The 20,772-nt window shown below is 40.5% G+C and overlaps 1 protein-coding gene across 2 annotated transcripts in view; it reads right to left on the bottom strand.

Annotated features, from left to right (window-relative positions):
- braf (B-Raf proto-oncogene, serine/threonine kinase) overlaps positions 1 to 20,772 on the bottom strand; it is a 116,315-nt gene that overhangs the window by 74,736 nt on the left and 20,807 nt on the right. For both annotated transcript variants that reach the window (XM_047389846.1, XM_047389845.1), the window contains 4 exons: positions 19,414 to 19,562; positions 5,845 to 5,964; positions 5,136 to 5,295; positions 4,743 to 4,782 (listed from right to left, as the gene is read on the bottom strand). In XM_047389846.1, the coding sequence (XP_047245802.1) occupies positions 4,743 to 4,782; positions 5,136 to 5,295; positions 5,845 to 5,964; positions 19,414 to 19,562 (469 nt within the window). The remainder of the gene's footprint in view (positions 1 to 4,742; positions 4,783 to 5,135; positions 5,296 to 5,844; positions 5,965 to 19,413; positions 19,563 to 20,772) is intronic.

Below are 20,772 nucleotides of genomic sequence, written 5' to 3'. Positions count from 1 at the left end.
CATTGTCACTGAGTCCCTGCAATATCTGTTGGAGGTAACATCGTACAGATTCTGAAACACTTGAAAGGCATTTTCTGAGGTCACTTCCATTGGGCTCATCTTAATGCTGGTGTGGTAGCTGTGGTTGTAGCTTCTAGTTAAATTTTGCAGGACGTCAATGTACCGCCGGGTGTTGTTAGCAGTAAAATATCTCCACATCCTTGTTTTTCACGTACGGTTAAACCTCTCAACCACAGAGGCTTTTGCTTCACTTGCTGTGGCAAAATGTTCAATACCGTGTTTCTCCATTAGAAGCTTAAATTTCTTGTTAAAAAATTATTTCCCTGCATCAGTCTGAAGTTGTTTTGGGACCTGACTTTCTTTAAAAACTGATTCAAAAGCCTTTAGCACCTCTGCAGCAGTTTTCCTCTTCAAAACACGTACATACACCCTCTTTGAAAAGATGTCAATGACTGTTAATAAATAATTGTAACCGTCATTTTCCTTGGCCAGAGCTTGCATGTCACAGAGATCGGCTTGAAACTGTCTCAATGGTCTGGTGACAAAAACTCTGTTTCTCGGGAACTTTATTCTTGCAGGTTCATGTAGAGTATAGGTATCTTCTCCCGATAAAAAATCTTTAACTTTTTCAACCGCTACCTTCTTCCCCGTTTCATCTTGTATAACCCTCCTCAACCTTTCTAAACCCCCTAAACTTCCAGGATTTGATGGGTTGTAATATACATTTTTCATGATCCTTCTTTCAGACATCCCAGTTTTATGTTCACTCTGACGACTACTTGTTAAATAATGAATAAAACAAACACCTGAGGGTATATTTATACTTCTTTTTTTATTTTGTACCCGTATTTAATAGAGAAACAGAAAAAAAAACACATTCAGATAATAAAGATCAATTCAAACATTGCAATCTTTAAAAAAAAAAAAAAAAAAATGTTATATATGTATACCAGTAGAAAGCTGAGAGAGAATACAGAAAAGACAAAACAAGTCATCAATCATCTGAGATCGGATCGTAGCACTCTGAGACAGAGTTAAGCTGCTTGAGACAATCATTACCGCTCATCTTATCGTACATATCAGTGATTGCACTATGGAAGCCTTGTACCGATTTCAGTTCATATAAAACCGTCTCAGCAATCGTTTTCACTCTGAAGTCATCTGCTTGTATGCGTCGAAGTGTCAGAAGTTTCCGAATAGCAGGAAGGAGCTTGGGGTTTACGAGTCGTCGCACGATGCGTTGAAAGTTGACTTGGTAATACTCCTCCTCCAATATCTCCAGGCACTGATGCTGTCGTTGGCTCGGGTGGTTCGTAATGCACCCATAACAGGTTTCTTTGACATAGTTCAAACAGGTTATGTTGAATAAATGAAGTATTGCTGTTTTCACCGTATTGATGAGAGCGCTTGAGATCCAGCCGTCAATTTCATCACCCTGATTACTCTCCTCCTCCTCTGGTGAAGGCTGAGGGGCAGGTATCGGGTCTGGAGTTTGTGGGGAGGGTGAGTAGCTGATGGTTGCCTCGTCCTCCACGATCACCCTCTTGTCTTCAGGTTGGATATCTGTGTGTACAGACTCAGCCACGCATAGCGGTGAATAGAGGCCGGGTGAAGGCGGATGATATGATCTGAGGTTGTATCCTGTCGGTGTCCCTGAACTGAATAGGGACTCAAAGAGATGTGACGATGAGGCGGCTGGTGAGTAGAGGTCTGGAGAAGGTGGATGATACGGCTCGGTGTTGAAGCTTTTATCATCATGATCAGGAGAGAAGACGGTCTCTTCTTGCTGGCTGTAGAGGTCCCAGTATGGTGTTTTCCCGTACGCTCCATACATTCTCAAGGTCTGCCGCCCGCCGTTATGAAGAAGAAGAGTCTGTGAGCTCGCAGTTAGACCCTGATATATAGTGCAGGAAGGTGGGAGGGTCCTCAAGAAGGGGAGTGGGTCCTCAAAAGAGGGTGGGTCCTCAAAAGAGGGTGGGCTTTAGATCTACAGCAGGGAACGTCAGGATTCTTTTCACTGACATAACATCAATCCAGCAGCGTGAGTTTTCGAAAAGGTTGGAAAGACGCTGTCCAATTTCATTCATCTTCTCAACCCAAGCATCATACGGTAGAGCCAGCACAGTCTTAAATACACCGCAGTTCTGATTGAATGCCTCCAACACAAACAGATCTGAGGGGGTCGTCTGGTTATTCTTGCGTTTGCTTGCCTGAAAAGACCAGTGGCCATTTGCTGTGGTTTTTGACCCCCACACTGCACTAAAGAGAGGTTCTCTCACAGCTATTTCAACATCGGAAGGACACATTCTCATCCTTTTTGCTGGTCGAGGAGAGCTTTCATCTTCATCTTCCCTTTCGTACACTGAGACTGATTCAGGGTTATCGTTAAGGTGTGGGATTGCCATCCGTAACACACCCCAGTCGTTATGGGTGAGAGTACACAGAGCCAATGATCCATTAAATACCTCGTCTTGATCCAATTGATACAGGCAGAGCTCTCCTATTTCGTACATGAAAATATACCCCCAGCTACCGCTCAGTCCATATGGTTCCAAAGACCACTCTTCCTGCAGAGTGTCGAACGGAGGCCTTTGTACCTTGCATAGGTAATATCTTGATTTCTTCGGGGCATCCATTTCACGGCGCGTATGCCTGTAGACAGTTACTGGGGTTTCACACAGAAGAGATGTACGTCTTAGCTGACCTGAGGCCTGTTTTTCATCCATTGTTGTTGGTGAAGTTGAATCATCATCTGCAGAGTATGTTACGATAGGAATTCCGATAGGTATCTCAGACGAGGAAATAGATGATGTAGATGGTTGTTCATCATCTTGGCACATCTTGCTTTTCTCCCCGGTTTGATGAAAAACTCTCTTAACTCTAACCATTGTTCAACAAGTGTTCTTTTCCAGCAAATGCTGCAGGTAAATTGTTGCGTTTTCCGCTAGTATTTAAAACAAACAATGAAGAACGCCCCTCTGTTTTTTAATTTGTTGATTCTAGATTCGCCCCCTAATGACCAAATCCTATTAGCGCGCTTAGTTACGCCCCTTGGCCATACCCCCCGAGACACCTCAGCAACAGCGCAGACGCGTTAATTCATTAAACAGTGGATGTGTATTGTCAGACAATGCTCCAGACTTATAGCCAGGAAAGTGCTATTTTCCTCTTAATTACTTTTTGACTACAGTTGGTGTGAAGACTGTCTGAGACAATGCACAAGAAACACCTGTGAATGTTTAGAAGTCTGCCCATCTATTCATTAAACAGTGGATGTGTATTGTCAGACAATGCTCCAGACTTATAGCCAGGAAAGTGCTATTTTCCTCTTAATTACTTTTTGACTACAGTTGGTGTGAAGACTGTCTGAGACAATGCACAAGAAACACCTGTGAATGTTTAGAAGTCTGCCCATCTATTCATTAAACAGTGGATGTGTATTGTCAGACAATGCTCCAGACTTATAGCCAGGAAAGTGCTATTTTCCTCTTAATTACTTTTTGACTACAGTTGGTGTGAAGACTGTCTGAGACAATACACAAGTTGTCTGCTTTAATTCAATAAACAGTGACATGTCTGAGGATTTTATAACCTTTATTTTTTATTTTTTTCAGTTCATCTCTACAACAGAAGCCAATTCATCCTTCTTTTCTAAATAGCATCTAAATAACCCCCTGTGTTAAAACAAAATGAATTTACAATGTCAGGTTCTCTCTTTTTATCAGAATTTTGTGTGATGTGCCTGCATTAAATTGAGTGACCTTTTAAAGTGGAGAAACTACATGTTTTGTTTTTAGATGTAAAAAACATCTAAAAACATACAATTAGAAAGATTCGCTTCCTTGTAATGACAACTTCCGGTTAATGACAACATCCGATTAATGATGATATCCGGCTAATGACAACATCCAATTAATGATGATATCCGGTTACGTCACAGGAAGCCCCGGCCACCGGAAGTCCCGCCCTAGGATGTCCCAGCCACCGGAAGTCCCGCCCACCTGTCAAAGTTTTCACACCTCGTTTGATTGAAGGATGTCCTTAATGTCTCTTGGGCTTTATGAGGAAGTTTTTGTCTCAGCCATGGCAATAACAAGGACAAGGACTTTAAAGAGCAAAACCGCAGACTTTTAGCTACGTTGAAGTTTTAGGTTGGACATTGGCTATTCGTGCTCCACGGATTCAGCAGGCTCATTCTACAGTTTGATCTGATGCAGGCAGTCTGATTATGGGCAGCTGCTCTCTGCCTGCTCCCTCCTGCAGACGCTGGTTCGCTTAAGGACTATAAATACATTTCCAAACCAAACATGCTGTTTCATGGCGGTATAGTTTTGTGTGTTTTAGGGGAAATATTTGTTAGTCTAAACAGCTGACTTTATGCATGATCAGCTGGTTTAGAATGTTATCAAATACAGCACCCCCTACCTGCGTGTAATTCAGGCATGGTTTATAATTTGTATATAATAACATTTTATTTCGGGTTTGACCTGCTCCAGCAAATGTGGCCTTTAATATTATTGTAATCGCTCTTTAGTTTCATTAACTTTTCTCTGCACTACCTCAGCAAAAACCTTCTAATTTCTCCTGGTCCCATGGCCAATTAGTGACGTCACTAGTTGTCCCGACTCAGTACCGGTACGTAAAAAACTGTAATGGAAATGCTCGCAGCCGAGTGGAGTCGAGTAGGGCCAAATCAAGCCAGTAGAAAAGGGGCATAAACTGTTGACTGCTATGATTCTTACCTCCATCAGACCTCTGCAAACCATGATCACGAATAAGGTCCTGAGAAAAGAAAAAGACACAAACTGTAAAAATGTAAAGAAAAAAATCTGTGTAGAACATCTGCTGCTGGCAGCAATGAGTGACAATTATCAGAGCACGTTTTTAAGTGTCACATCCTAAGGAGTAATAGAGAACAGGTTTGTTGTGCTAAAGGCAACACGAAAGTGAGATTTTATTACAGACACAATCAAATGTTCAACTCACCCAGCTTATTTTGTAAGCTGTCAATGATGGACTTTACATATATTGGAACCAGACCAGAAACTAAATCAGTATATTTCTATTTAACAGTACTGTCTACCCTAAGAAAGTGAGATATAATTTATTCTATTCAACTTGTCCAGTAGACTCACATCAATGTTGACTGGCTCAATGGTGTTAATATGGACATTGGGGGCAGAGGACGAACGATCTCGCTGGCCAAACTGGTTGCGGTGGTCCTCCTCACTTGTCCGAAAACTAGTTGGGATGGGGATAGACTTAGACGGGGACACTGTAGTGTGGTATATAGACCTAAAGAAATGATGAGTAAGAAATAGGTGAGGTCAACAGACTGGCTTCTGCACTGCATTTTTTCTCATTCAAAAGCAAAAGGCGCTATTGAGCTCTCTTCATACAGCATGTTTAGATGTCACCGAAACTGAAGAGGTGGATTAAATGCAGGTTAACCCACCTTTGCTGCCTTCCTAAACCCACCAGGGATGCTTAGAGAAAATACCCCATAATAATATTTAGTATATTGCAATGGAATATCATGAAAACTGTAACAAACAGCAACTTTCCAGTATTTACACATTGCTGTAAGTAAAGCTTGTAAATAATTTACAGTAAAAATAAGGAAGACACAAGTGCAATGAGGTCACTGGTTGGACTCGGGAAAATTGCAGTTGCATGAGTGCCTGAGTTCAACAACCTTTTTTCATACACTGTATCCACTTTTAGCATAGTAACTAAAACACTCTCCTCAGTGTCCCACATCAACATTCAGTGTTTGAGATATGATTGGATAGATTTTGGGAACAGTATCAGTTGCTGACTCCTAAATAGCAAAGAAGCACTTACCCAGTGGAGTCTGATGGAGGGAGAAATGGACAGAGATCAGACACAGGCGTGGTTCCCTCCGAGGAGACCTCTTCCTGGCTGAACGGGTGATGCTCAAAGAACTTTGATACAAGCAACAAGCTGCAGAACACACACATTAAGATTAAATTATTGCTTCAATTCATTTAAAAATTCTCAAGACATGAGCTCAGAAGAGGAGCCATGATGCCGTTCAGATCAATGTGTTGTGGTATCTTAGGCAAACTATCAGGGACCAGGAAAGCATGTAGACCCCACACACTGTTAAAAGGCCAGACAGACTTCTGCTGTTTGTAGAAATAAGACCATAGCACCATCATGTGGTTATAGTAACAGTATTTTTACAATGTTAGCTCCAGCATGTTATGTCAAAAGATAAGTACATAATAACATATTATGAAATACATGTTTTGTTTAGACTCTGTGTGAAAATATAACCATGAGAAAAATAATAAAATAAAATATTAAAATTTTCATGACTGAGGAATATGCACTTAACTGGATCTGCTGAGGGATCACAGACTACAAGATTTATCAAACCAACTATAACCAATTGAATGCATCAAACTCTCGTTGAAACTACCACGAGGTTGACAATTTGAAGGAACAAACATTCCAGTAGGTGGCAGTAATAAAAGGTATTTTCAAAGCTGACAGGTTATATTTCTGTTACACTCCGTCATAAAATAAAATGTAAATAATGTGAAGTTTAACCCACAAGTGAATGTGATTTGATGCTTATTTAATTATTTAATAGTCATGTTGAATTTGGAACATGTACACATGTGGACAAAATTGTTGGTACCCCTCGGTGAATGAAAGAAAAACCCACAATGGTCACAGAAATAACTTGAATCTGATAAAGGTAATAATGAATTAAAATTCTATGAAAGTCAACAAATGAAAGTCAGACATTGTTTTTCAAACATGCTTCAACAGAATTATGTTAAAAAATAAACTCATGAAACAGGCCTGGACAAAAATGACGGTACCCCTGAAAATAAAGTGACCAAAGGCACATGTTAAATGTTAAATCAAGGTGTGTCCGTTAATTAGCATCACGGGTGTCTACATTCTTGTAATCAGTCAGTGAGCCTATATATAGGGCTACAGGTAGTCACTGTGCTGTTTGGTGACATGGTGTGTACCACACTCAACATGGACCAGAGGAAGCGAAGGAAAGAATTGTTTCTGGAGATTAGAAAGAAAATTATAGACAAGCATGCTAAAGGTAAAGGTTATAAGACCATCTCCAAGAACCTTCATGTTCCTGTGACTACAGTTGCACCTTTTATTCAGAAATTTAAGATCCATGGGACTGTAGCCAACCTCCCTGGACGTGGCCGTAGGAGGAAAATGTATGAAAAAACAAAGAGACAATACAATAATAATACGAACGGTAACAAAAGAGCCCAGAAAAACTTCTAAAGAGATTAAAGGTGAACTTCAAGCTCAAGGAACATCAGTGTCAGATCGCATCATCCGACGTTGTTTGAGGCAAAGTGGACTTCATGGGAGACGACCAAGGAGAACACCATTGTTGGAAACAAATCATAAAAAAGCCAGACTGGAATTTGCCAAACTACACGTTGACAAGCCACAAAGCTTCTGGGAGAATGTCCTATGGACAGATGAGACAAAAACTGAACTTTTTGGCAAGGCACATCAGCTCTATGTTCACAGATGGAAAAATGAAGCATATGAAGAAAAGAACACTGTCCCTACTGTGGAACATGGAGGAGGCTCTGTTATGTTCTGGGGCTGCTTTGCTGCATCTGGCACAGGGTGTCTTGAATCTGTGCAGGGTATAATGAAATCTCAAGACCATCAAGGATTCTAGAGAGAAATGTGCTGCCCAGTGTCAGAAAGCTTGCTCTCAGTCGCAGGTCATGGGTCTTGCAACAGGATAATGACCCAAAACACACAGGTAAAAACACCCAAGAATGGCTAAGAGGAAAACATTGGACTATTCTAAAGTGGCCTTCTATGAGCTCTGACCTAAAACCTATTGAGCATCTTTGGAAGGAGCTGAAACATGCAGTCTGGAAAAGGCACCCTTCAAACCTGAGACAACTGGAGCAGTTTGCTCATGAGGAGAGGGCCAAGATACCTGCTAAGAGGTGCAGAAGCCTCACTGACAGTTATGGGAATCGTTTGATTGCAGTGATTGCCTCAAAAGGTTGTGCAACAAAATATTAGGTTAAGGGTACCATCATTTTTGTCCAGGCTTGTTTCATGAGTTTATTTTTTTTAAATAATTCTGTTGAAGGATGTTTGAAAAGCAATGTCTGACTTTCATTTGTTGATTTTCATAGAATTGTTATTCATTATTACCATCGTCAGATTCAAGTTATTTCTGTGACCATTGTGGGTTTTTCTTTCATTAACCGAGAGGTACCAACAATTTTGTCCACGCGTGTATTTGAGGTTGAGTTTGTCAGTGGGCTTTTGGATGACTTAATGTGTTTCTATCTGAACAAACAACAATATCAAGTTTAAGCCTGATTGTACAAATAATCATTAAAATGCATTATAAATAGGTTTATCCTATGTGGAAAATGTTTCATTCAGAAAATATAAATGTATTCATTACTTCATTTTATTTACTCATTTGTGAAGCACTTAAACATCCAAAGTGCAACATTAAAGCCATAAAACCAGTCACAAACACTACAGAAAATAAAGTAATACAGTTATAAGGAAATGTGCTAAGTAACATTAAAAGCCTTTCTGAACAAATGCATCTCCAATTTGCTTTTAAAAAAGGCCTGGTTAGGTGATGGCAGGATGATCCAAAGAAAGCTGGTTCCAGAGCATTGGTGCCATCACGCAAAAGGCCCAGCGTTTTAGCTTAGTCCTTGGAACATCCAAAAAAAAAGCTGACTGAATGACCTCAAGAATCCGCCATGCAAATACTTGAAGGTTCAGATAGATAAGTAAGTGTAAGGCAGTTAAGATATTTAAAAACAAACAGTAATAGTTTAAATGAAGTCTAAAACTAACAAGAAGCCAGTGTAAAGAATATAATACTGGGATAACGTGTGCATTACGGAAGGTGTTAGTTATAGGACGGACAGCTAAATTCTGGCAAGCTGAAGCTCATGTGGGAGACACCAACATAGAGAGCATTACAGTAATCAGGTCTGGAGCTAATAAAAACATGAATGGCCTTCTCCCCTGTCAGGATGATAACTTTAGCCAAAAGATGCAGCTGAAAAAGCTTCCCCTGAACACAGAGTCAATTTAATTTTAAAATGAAAAATCATTTTTAAATATTAAACTCATGTTTTAAACCCATGTTACTGTCAAAACACTGACATATTTAGTGGTGCTGCAGCCAAATAAAATACATTCAGTTTTTTGTTCGTTTAAAAACTAAACATTCTGGCCCAACCACTGTTTGGCACCAGTAATAAAATTCAGTATATAATGAAGAGCATTAAAGCAACCTGGCTTTAGAGACAAATATATCTGTAGATCATCTGCATAGCAGTATAAGGATAACTGGTGCTGAGTCATATTAGCTCCATGTGGCAGAATATAAAGTGAAAATAGACTAGAGCTAAGAATGGAGCTTTGTGGAACCCCACATGAAAGAGGAGCACTAAAAGAGGCAAAATTATTAATCATGACAGAGAAAGTTCTGTCAGATAAGAAGTGAACCACTTTAGTGCTGTGCCATGGATACCAACACAGTGGTTCAATCAGGACAAAAGAACACAATGATCCACTGTGGTCAAAGGCTGCTGTTGGGTCCAACAAAACTTTAACCTTTAAAAAAAGTTGTTGACTAAAAGCATTTTTTTCTAAACCCTTGGAAAGAAAATTTGGAAACTGGTCTAAAATGAAAAGAAACCAAGGGATAATGGAAGGGCTGCAGCTAACTATTAATTAATTGAGATTCCTATCAATTATCCTGACGTTTAATTTAGTAATCTTATAGAAAAAATAGTGCAGATTATGCAGATTTTTCATTTAACTACTTAAGCTTATTTTATGAGTAATAGAAATATGTAAGAGAAAATGCAAGTAAACAATTATTATTTTAAAAAACATTTTATTGCATAAAATGCAATAACATAGCATGTCTTTAGTGTACACTTAAAAATTAGTAGCAAAGGATGCATCTGCAGCTAAAACAAAAGGTTCTGGCATTAACCTGTCAAAAGCTGCCTCTGTAGTGAAAGAGATTGTTTTGTTTTTATTAAAAGCATATTGTTATTCAAAGAAATAAAACCCTTGTGTACTTAAAGGCGAAGTTACTCTTCTTTTTTAGCGCAAAAACAGACAATAATTAAAAAGTATTACACATTACCTATCAAAAAAGGTAAGCAGCAATTTACATTCAGGCATAATAAACACTGCCTTTTATAAGCGGGAGAACAAGTATTTGAGACACTGCCAGATTTTGCAGGATTTCCCACTTGCAAAGCAAGTAAAAGTCTTTAATTTTCATCATAGGTTCTCTTCAACTGTGGGTGACGGAATCTAAAACAAAATCCAGAAAATGGTAAGGGGCCATGACCCATCTTCAATGCCCTTACTGAGGGAAGGATGTTGGTGGCTAAGATCTTCTGATACAAGGTCCCATCTATCCTTCACTCAATACAGTGCAGTCGTCCTGTCCCCTTTGCAGAAAAGCATCTCCAAGGTATAATGTTTCCACCTCCATGCTTCACAGTAGGGTTGGTGTTCTTGGGGTTGTACTCATCCTTCTTCTTCCTCCAAGCACGGTGAGTTGAGTTTTAAAAAGCTCTATTTTTGTCTCATCAGACCACCTGACCATCTCCCTTTCCTCATTGGTAAACTTCAGACAGGCCTGGACATGCGCTGGCTTGAGCAGGGGGACCCTGCCTGCTCTGCAAGATTTTAATCCATGGCAGTGATGATCATGAGGAAGGTGAGGGACCAGCCCAGAACTACGTGGCAAAACCTAGACAATGACCTGTAGAGAGCTGGGACCACAGTCTCAATGATGACGACTATAGTCATCTTTGAGACTGTGGTCATAGTTCTCCCCATTGTATATCAAACCTCAGTTTTAGTTTCCTTGCAAATTATTACAGGTCTCAGAATGTGTCACACAGGTCTTGATAAAACACTTAAAAGCATACACGAATCTGTACAGCTTGTTTTCATGGAATGCAACGTATATTAACCAGAAGGGAGGCAGCGCAAATAAGCACTGAATCAACTAAATGTTACTTACACCATTTAAAATCTTTTTGGAGTTCATATAATTAAATAAAAGCTAAAATCCTATCATTTTTGAAAAACACTAACCTAATAGAAATACAGGTCCTTCTCAAAATATTAGCATATTGTGATAAAGTTCATTATTTTCCATAATGTAATGATGAAAATTTAACATTCATATATTTTAGATTCATTGCACACTAACTGAAATATTTCAGGTCGTTTATTGTCTTAATACGGATGATTTTGGCATACAGCTCATGAAAACCCAAAATTCCTATCTCACAAAATTAGCATATTTCATCCGACCAAAAAAAGAAAAGTGTTTTTAATACAAAAAACGTCAACCTTCAAATAATCATGTACTGTTATGCACTCAATACTTGGTCGGGAATCCTTTGGCAGAAATGACTGCTTCAATGCAGCGTGGTATGGAGGCAATCAGCCTGTGGCACTGCTGAGGCCCAGGATGCTTCGAAAGCGGCCTTTAGCTCATCCAGAGTGTTGGGTCTTGAGTCTCTCAACGTTCTCTTCACAATATCCCACAGATTCTCTATGGGGTTCAGGTCAGGAGAGTTGGCAGGCCAATTGAGCACAGTGATACCATGGTCAGTAAACCATTTACCAGTGGTTTTGGCACTGTGAGCAGGTGCCAGGTCATGCTGAAAAATGAAATCTTCATCTCCATAAAGCTTTTCAGCAGATGGAAGCATGAAGTGCTCCAAAATCTCCTGATAGCTAGCTGCATTGACCCTGCTCTTGATAAAACACAGTGGACCAACACCAGCAGCTGACACGGCACCCCAGACCATCACTGACTGTGGGTACTTGACACTGGACTTCTGGCATTTTGGCATTTCCTTCTCCCCAGTCTTCCTCCAGACTCTGGCACCTTGATTTCCGAATGACATGCAGAATTTGCTTTCATCCGAAAAAAGTACTTTGGACCACTGAGCAACAGTCCATTGCTGCTTCTCTGTAGCCCAGGTCAGGCGCTTCTGCCGCTGTTTCTGGTTCAAACGTGGCTTGACCTGGGGAATGCGGCACCTGTATCCCATTTCCTGCACACACCTGTGCACGGTGGCTCTGGATGTTTCTACTCCAGACTCAGTCCACTGCTTCCGCAGGTCCCCCAAGGTCTGGAATCGGCCCTTCTCCACAATCTTCCTCAGGGTCCGGTCACCTCTTCTCGTTGTGCAGCGTTTTCTGCCACACTTTTTCCTTCCCACAGACTTCCCACTGAGGTGCCTTGATACAGCACTCTGGGAACAGTCTATTCGTTCAGAAATTTCTTTCTGTGTCTTACCCTCTTGCTTGAGGGTGTCAATAGTGGCCTTCTGGACAGCAGTCAGGTCGGCAGTCTTACCCATGATTGGGGTTTTGAGTGATGAACCACGCTGGGAGTTTTAAAGGCCTCGGGAATCTTTTGCAGGTGTTTAGAGTTAACTCGTTGATTCAGATTATTAGGTTCATAGCTCGTTTAGAGACCCTTTTAATGATATGTTAATTTTGTGAGAAAGGAATTTTGGGTTTTCATGAGCTGTATGCCAAAATCATCCGTATTAAGACAATAAAAGACCTGAAATATTTCAGTTAGTGTGCAATGAATCTAAAATATATGAATGTTAAATTTTCATCATTACATTATGGAAAATAATGAACTTTTTCATAATATGCTAATATTTTGAGAAGGACCTGTAATCTAGGGTTCTTTTTCCTGTTAGTTTACTGTCCACGCTCCAATTCAATTGGTGGTGGGAATGCACCTTTATGGTTGATTTGTCAACCACCATAAAAAAGAAGTAGCTTCCCCATGTATATCATATGCACCTGTTCTTGTTCTGCACACATCCAATGTTTACGGAAGTGTGCTTTCGAAGCCTGAGTTGATAATGCGCAACAAAAGCTGTGTTCACACTGCAAGACTTGATGTAAAATTCTGATTTTTTTGATGGTCATTCAAACTACTGATTAAATTCAACCGCCATCATACTTTAATTCAAAATTCAATTCAAAAATACTTTATTAATCCCAAAGGGAAATTAAATGTAGTTGTGGCTCATAATATGAAGGTTTCTTCAAAAGAGCCGTTGTAGATGCTGATAGCAGAAAGGATCTCCTGTAGCGCTCCGTCTTACAGCAGATCTGAAGAAGCCTCTGACTGAAGACACTGTTGTTGTAGGACAGTCTCGTGAAGAGGATGCTCTGGGTTCTCCATAATGTTCTTCATTTTATGAAGAATCCGTCTTTGCACAATGATCTCCAGGGGTTCTAGAGGAGTCCCCAGAACAGAGCCAGCCTTCTTTATCAGCTTGTTGAGCTTTCTTAAGTCCCTGGCTCTGATGCTGCTACCCCAGCAGATGATGGCAGAAGAGATCATACTCTCCACAACAAACTTATAGAAGATATGCAGCATCTTGCTGCAAACACTGAAGGACCTAAGCTTCCTCAATTAGTACAGTCTGCTCTGTCCCTTCTTGTAGATCATCTCCTTTGTTTTAGTCACGTTCAAGAAGAGAGGATTGTTTCCACAACATGCCACAAAGCGGTCCACCGCCTTCCTGTACTCAGCTTCTTGTCCATCTCTGATCCACCCCACAACTGCAGAATCATCTGAGTATTTCTGCAGATGACAGGAGTCTGTCTTGTACTGGAAGTCTGAGGTGTACAGAGTGAAAAGGAAAGGTGAGAGTACTGTCCCAAGCTGAAAAGTTCACAACCCCAAAGTGACCCACATGTGCAGATGAATATAGGCGTCAACCAGCATCACACTGTTTCCTGAAGTAATAATGGATCCCGGCGTCACTGTTTTATTAAGTTGTAGAGCAATGGGAGCCGGCAATATTATGACCACATCATCACAAGACAAAGAGAGGTAAGAAAAAAAGACAGCATAACACTAACAATGGCCTTTTGTCATGCAGTGACTGCTACTTCTGCAGAGAAGTCTGTATGAGAAGTCTGTAATTCAGATTTTCTTGGAGGTGAAAAGATCAGATTTAGGCTGCCATGACTGGCAAAAAAAATGTAGCATTTGCTTAGCATTTGCCTGCAGTGTGAACATAGCCTTAGTCACAAATTGACACGTGGCTGGGAGTGGGGGTGTCATCCCGTGGGAGAGGAGGAAGCATATGTTTTCTGCTCATGTGTTGGAACATCGAGGACGTGCTACATGAAATGCTAATTCAGTTTTGAGGCGACTGCGGCTCAGTAGGAAGAGTAGTTGTCTTGCAATCGGAAGGTTGTGGGTTCGATTCCAGCTTCCTCCTGCTGTATGTCATTGTGCCCCTGGGCAAGGCACTTAATCTCAAGTTGCCTACCGATCTGCATATCGGTGTATGAATGTGTGAGCGTTAGTGAGTGCGATTGGGTGAATGTGGCTCTAGTGTAAAGCGCTTTGAGCGGTCTGTATGACTGGAAAGGTGCTATATAAATTCAGTCCATTTACCATTTTTGCAGTACACACACTAGGTTCTCTTCTTTTCTGTTAAGTTTAAAGTGATCCCACACTTTGACACATTCTCGTTTTCTATGTGCTTCTTTTTCCCCCACTGCTCCCTCTATAGCTTATAAGAATGCTTGGCATCCACATCAGCAGGATAGGCCATCATTAGCAGAAGTGAGAGCGTCGTGCAGCACAAACAACCACCCAGGCCGGAACAAGCTGAATAGTTAAACAGAGTTTAACGAAACCCTTATGGTAGATAATTTGCCTCGAGGAGTTTTAGTAATTCAGGCACTCAAATCATTCGAGGAATTGTTTCAGCCCTTGATCAAGGTGCAATTTTTTAGGATGGGGCATAACAATTATAAACAATTGGCATGATTCCTGAGCTAAGACAAAAGTTATTAAAAGTCAGGAAACAGTAATAAAAACCTCCATCAATTTAGATGGAAGACAGCCAAGAGGACAATTAGTGGGTTTCATATGTTGCACAGTCTTATCTAAAAATGTAAAAGACAAACTTAAGATACAGCTGAAACAGCAGGAGCAACAGAAAGATGTACAGTAGTAGATGAGCCAGTGCTGTGTCTAACAGGTGAAAATTATTACACAGAGACTTTATAGAGACTATTACACAGAGACTGATGTGTTGTGCAGAACAGGGGTCGATGGATTAATAACAGAGTTTTAGTCTGTTGAATAACACCATTGGACAATGACTACCATTAGAAATGACATCAGGCAAAGTCTCATTACCTTTATGTTCCATATGTGAATTGTTTGGTTACTTTTAATAATGAGCTTCGTGTTTTAATCTTAAATATCCGAGAATCTCGCTTTAGTTTTCTGTTTGATTTTTCTCAGTATGTCATTATAATTAGTTAGCTAATAGTTTGCATAATGCTCTGTGCATTGTGTTCATAATATTGTATAGCTACAAAAAAAAAGTCAGCTCACAGCTCATTTTCAGACTTCCTGACCGTGTCCAGATCCACCTCAAAAAATTTAAACATGTTTAACTGTGAAAAGGTCGGGTCGGTTCTCCCCTCACACGTTTAGATTTTAGTGTTCATCCCATTTCACACTAACAGATTTTTGGTCCCAATTCGCCTTGCCAACTGACCGCAAAACTACTGCGGACTGACACAGACTTTTCCCGAGTAGGAATTGTGTGTAAAATTGGCAAAAAACAAATTGTGTGTCCCCAGCTATAGCTGGGTCAAATTCATTAGGAGCTAGAGGTGGGGTCATGGTAACAAACAACCAATTAAAATGTTAACGACATGATTTGAATTCCAGAATTAATTTTGCTTTAATTTGCAAAATAAATTTTACAATTGTAATACTGAACATGTGGAGTTCACACGACAGAGATATGATATTATGAAAGTAGGGCATTTAGGTAGAATCATGCATTGGTGATCCTCATCCCGAACAATTTATTGAAACAAAAGCTAACAACAGTGGTGGGTAGACCGCAACAAAACATGTCAATAATGTGTCATTATAAGTCTGTTGTGGAGAGTGTGATCACTTCTGCAGTCATCTGCCAGGGTAGCAGCCTCAGAGCCAGGGACTTAAAAAAGCTCAACAAGCTGATAAAGAAGGCTGGTTCTGTTCTGGGGACTCCTCTGGAACCTCTGGAGATCATTGTGCACAGAATGAAACTTCACAACAATATGGAGAACCCTGAGCATCCTCTTCATGAGAGTGTCGTACTACAGTACAGAGTGTATTCAGTCAGAGGCTTCATCAGATCTGCTGAAGGACAGACCTCTACAGGAGATCCTTCCTGCCCACAGACATCAGCATCTACAACGGCTCTTTGAAGAAACCTACATAATGAGCTACAACATTATTAATCCCAAAGAGAAATTAAACGAAGTATTGTTGAATTGAATCCGATGTGCCCTTGTGCTTCAATTACAGCTCGACAAGCTTGGCATTCCACTCTTCTTTAAGGGCAGCCCTCAGGTCATTGAGGTGGTACAGAGTTACGAGCCTCAAGACTGTGACTCAGCTGATCCCATAGGTTTTCAATGGGATTTAGGACTGGAGAAAGTGCAGGTCACTCCATTCCAGGTACCCCAGTCTCCAGCAGCCCTTCCCTAACGTGACCCTGATGAGCTGAAAGCATGGTCTTCTATGAGGGTGAAATTAAGTCTGGGTGGTTCATGCAGGGGCATCAAGACTGGACTAATGATGTTATTCAGGTAGTATGAGCCACCAAAGGCTCGTCTGGTGACATCAGTCACTGATGTATAGCTAGTCTCTAACATCATTAGCGGGCATCATTTCTGCTCAGTGTGAATCAACTTTCAACAGAGAACTGCACTGAGGCCCACTAGTCCCTCATCCAGCATAAATGCTCCGTGGCCCATGCAAGATGATGAAGCCTGTGTCTGGTGGTGTGGTCGGGTACCCTTGCAGGTCATCTAGCATAGCAGACCATGCTGATGTAAACGGTTTGAAATCGTCTGACTTTGCCTTGGGGTGCTTCTCACCTTCCTTAAATATGCTTGGAGTTGAGTGGCATTTATCATTCCGAGCACTGTTCACAACAAAGGGGTCATCAGTGTGGGATATGGCTAAAGGACGTCCACTTCTATGCCTTCTTGTGACTCTTCCAGTCTCTGTATATCTGTTGCAACCTGCTGATGACACTGTGTGACCCTCTAAGCTCAGTGGCAACTTCCCTCTGAGAACATCCTGTTTAAAGCCTTGTAATGGTGAGGTACTGTTGATCAATTTTTAGGTGTTGTCCTGTTCTAACAATGTCAAAATGTTGACAGCATGATGAGGAGGAAATATACTGGTCGATTCAAGAATCAAATACCTGTTGTGAACTTTGACGTTAAGCTCCTTGTTAAATAACAGCAAGTTGTGCAAAAAGGACAGAAATATTGAAGTTGGACATGTCTATTCAAAGGTTTAGAGGTCACATTAAGTTCACCTGTAAAGATCATAGTGCATTTTAGGTACATCCTGAAATTTCACCCAAATGAAATATCCCTCACTTTTTGTAAGTAGTGTATATATTGTGCAGCTCTAGTCCGGATGGCACAATATCTGCACATGATGGTTTACATGAGCACACATATCTAGAGCCTATAACCCTGGGTTGACTTACTGAGTCACTTTGTAGTACCACTAGACATGCTTTGTGCTAAGGTCCTGTGTCTATGAAACATGCCCCAAATCATCACCCCCTACTACTATGCTTGCGAGTTGGTATTTTGCATTGTGGCAAAACATTTTTTTTTCTTCTTTCCAAAATCTTGTGGTTCAATAAGATGCAAAGTACGTCATGCTACCATATTTTTTTTAAAGAGAAAATACTTTCTCCTGGCAACATTTTCAAACTAACCATGCTTGTTCAATCTTTTTCTAATCATCCTGCCATGAATTTAATACTGAACAAGGTAAACCAGCCTAGTAGAGTCTGAAATCAGGCTCTTTTTGCAGTTTCTCTGAACACTGCAAGGTCTGACGTGGCGCAAATTTACCTGGGCACCCACAAGATTGGCAGCTACCTTACATGTTCACGTGTTCATGTGTATTGGTATGTCAGCCCTTTCCCATTGATCAATCAGGGCATATTTGGTATGAATTTTCCTTCAGTAAGATAAGCTATTCACAAAACACCTTAGGCCTTATGAGAGCTTCTAAAGTGAACAAATGTTAAGAGTTGTGAGGAGGACTTTTAGTGAGCCTAAGAGTTTCTTAAGCAGAGAAGATGCCGGAAAGACAGAGAGAAAGAAGAGATGTTCTCAGAACAATGAACAGTGAATTAATGAAATGCTACCTACTCGACTGTGCAGAGATAAACCCCCTAAGTAGTCAAATAAATGAGCACATAAACTTCCATAAACAATCATAAAATTATGAATATAGAGAAAAGACAAACTTTATCATCCCCTAAAGGGAAATTAAATAGTTTGGGCACCAGGACAGATTAAAGTAGATCCTGTAGCAAGGTAATATTAGGAAGGATAAATAAATAATAGAAACATAATAACCATGAATAAAAAGTGAACAAAATTACAAACAGTATAGTACAGAATTATTTAAATATTTACAGACTGTAAATAGCTTTAAAAAAAAAAGATTTGGCAAAAATTAGAAAAACTTAAAAACATTCATATACACAAAGAAACACTCTAGACAAGATGCAGTATAATAATCTCAACACTATGTAAACTGAGGTGAATAAGTATTTGCTGTATTGTACAAAATGATGTCACCAGCTATAGCCTAAATGAACTTCTGTCTGTGAAGAAGTTCTCTGGTGTGCTGCAATCTCCTCTCTATCTTCTGAATGCAGCAGGTACAAGAGCTGCTCACATCCCAGACTGGTGCGTAAAAGCAGAGAGAATTCTCCTAAATCTGTATGATTCGATTGAATTGACTTTGTGAAGTGTCTTGAGATGACATGTGTTGTGAATAGGCGCTCTATAAATAAAACTGAATTGAAATTTAATAGAATGCATTGAACAATTTGGAAATGCCTGTTTGTTTGCACCGTGATCCCGGGACTAAATCTACCTTTCAACACCCCTCTTTTCTCAGGCAATGATCATTTTATTATGTCCTGATATGTCAAACCTTAGAGACAACAGCGTTTACTTTGTTTTGGCAATGACTATTGGAATTAAAACTGGAAGATGATAGACAACACAGTGTAGAACACGCTTTGCACTGAGCAAGAACAGAAAGGCTAGCATCCACAGAACGGCTGCAGTGCACCACCACACAGCCGTCACAGGCCAAAGGAGCTTTGTGGCTGATATTATTGATAAGTGTGTCGGGAAGTATTAAAACACAGCTCTCATGACCACATCATTTGATTAAGTAGATGTGTACATTTCCAAGCTGGTCAGCTGGATGAACCTTTCATGTCTGGGACTTACTCTAGCTGGTCATAGTTGACACACATGAGAGGAACCTCTGTGCTGCAGCGCTGGTGGAACTTGTAGCCACAGGTCTGACAGCGAAAACCCTGGAACAGCAGCTTTCTGCAGAAATCACAGAAGGCCAATGTGAAGAAGGTCTTCCTCACCTGCCAAACACACATAAATACACATTTAAGAGCATGTGGGTCTGAAGAACAGAGTAGTTGGCTTTCTTCTCCAGAGGGACTTTACGTGCAGCTTAGTTGATGGTACCTCAGCAGCCAGTATCTGGCACGAACCTTCAGTCTGACAGCGGTAAACAGATTCTGTTCTAGACACTTGGACTGGTTACATCACATTATGACACTGTTTGTTGCATTCATTAGTTAGGAGTTTAACCAGTCTTAAAAGGTGTGTGTATCTTTGGGTGTGTCTGTGTGTGTGTGTGAGGGGGATTTTAGAGGGTGCAAGAAGTCACTACTAGAGTAGATGGTAAGACGATGCACAAATCCTAAAGCAGTTTTCCTCTGAACAGAAATCTATTTAACATTTGAGATTTTGTAAATCCATGTTTCAGTGGCTTTACAAGTAAGCTGCAATGGTACACAAAATCACGGTTTGGTACACACTTCAGTTTTAAAGTTACAGTTCGGTATGCTTTCGGTTCGCTTTCATTGAGAGACAGAAATAAAAAGTGTCTTTAATACTGACAGTAGATTTGGTTTGATTGGCGTTTTTTTTAATAAAGGATAAGCGGTGTTGGGACCCAGCCATGGGTTACAACGTGAAAGGCCAGTAAGAACTTTTCTGGAACTTTCAAAATGATTCGCATTAACCTACTTCCAGCACAGCCAGAAACAAAAAAGGAGTAACAGCATACTTCCCGTGACGTCACTGTTTGAATTAAAAACTCTGCGTTCCAACAAACAGACCTCTTTCAACGCGGATTCCAGATGGGAACCAGACAGGAGAGGCACGCTTATGTCTCCTTGCTGGCAAGCAGACATAACTCTTTAAGCTGGATCCAAGAGTCATATGATCACACAATCATATGCAACAAAGATAAGTAATCATTTGCTTTTTGTGTACGTCCAGGTAGTGAGAACTACGTTGCCGCATCGTGGCCATCGTGTGCCTTTGTCGTACGGTTTGGTCGGGCCAGCTAAAAGCCCTTCCCCACAGCTACAGAGGTTAGCTGCAAGCTAAGCCTTTGTTAGCTTGCAACTAACATGGATGTTTTCCTCAACGCCCCGGACAACTTCTCCACAGCACGGTTCACATGAGAGGTAGTGTTTGGGAAGTGAAGATTACTTTAGAGTTAAATAATCTAAATAATGTTCGTTTAATGATGTTTATTTTTGTTTGTGTTGAGAAACT

This window comes from Girardinichthys multiradiatus, chromosome 17 (genome assembly GCF_021462225.1).
Source record: "Girardinichthys multiradiatus isolate DD_20200921_A chromosome 17, DD_fGirMul_XY1, whole genome shotgun sequence".
In the NCBI taxonomy this organism is placed as follows: domain Eukaryota; kingdom Metazoa; phylum Chordata; class Actinopteri; order Cyprinodontiformes; family Goodeidae; genus Girardinichthys; species Girardinichthys multiradiatus.
This window is presented reverse-complemented; position numbering and strand designations above follow the sequence as displayed.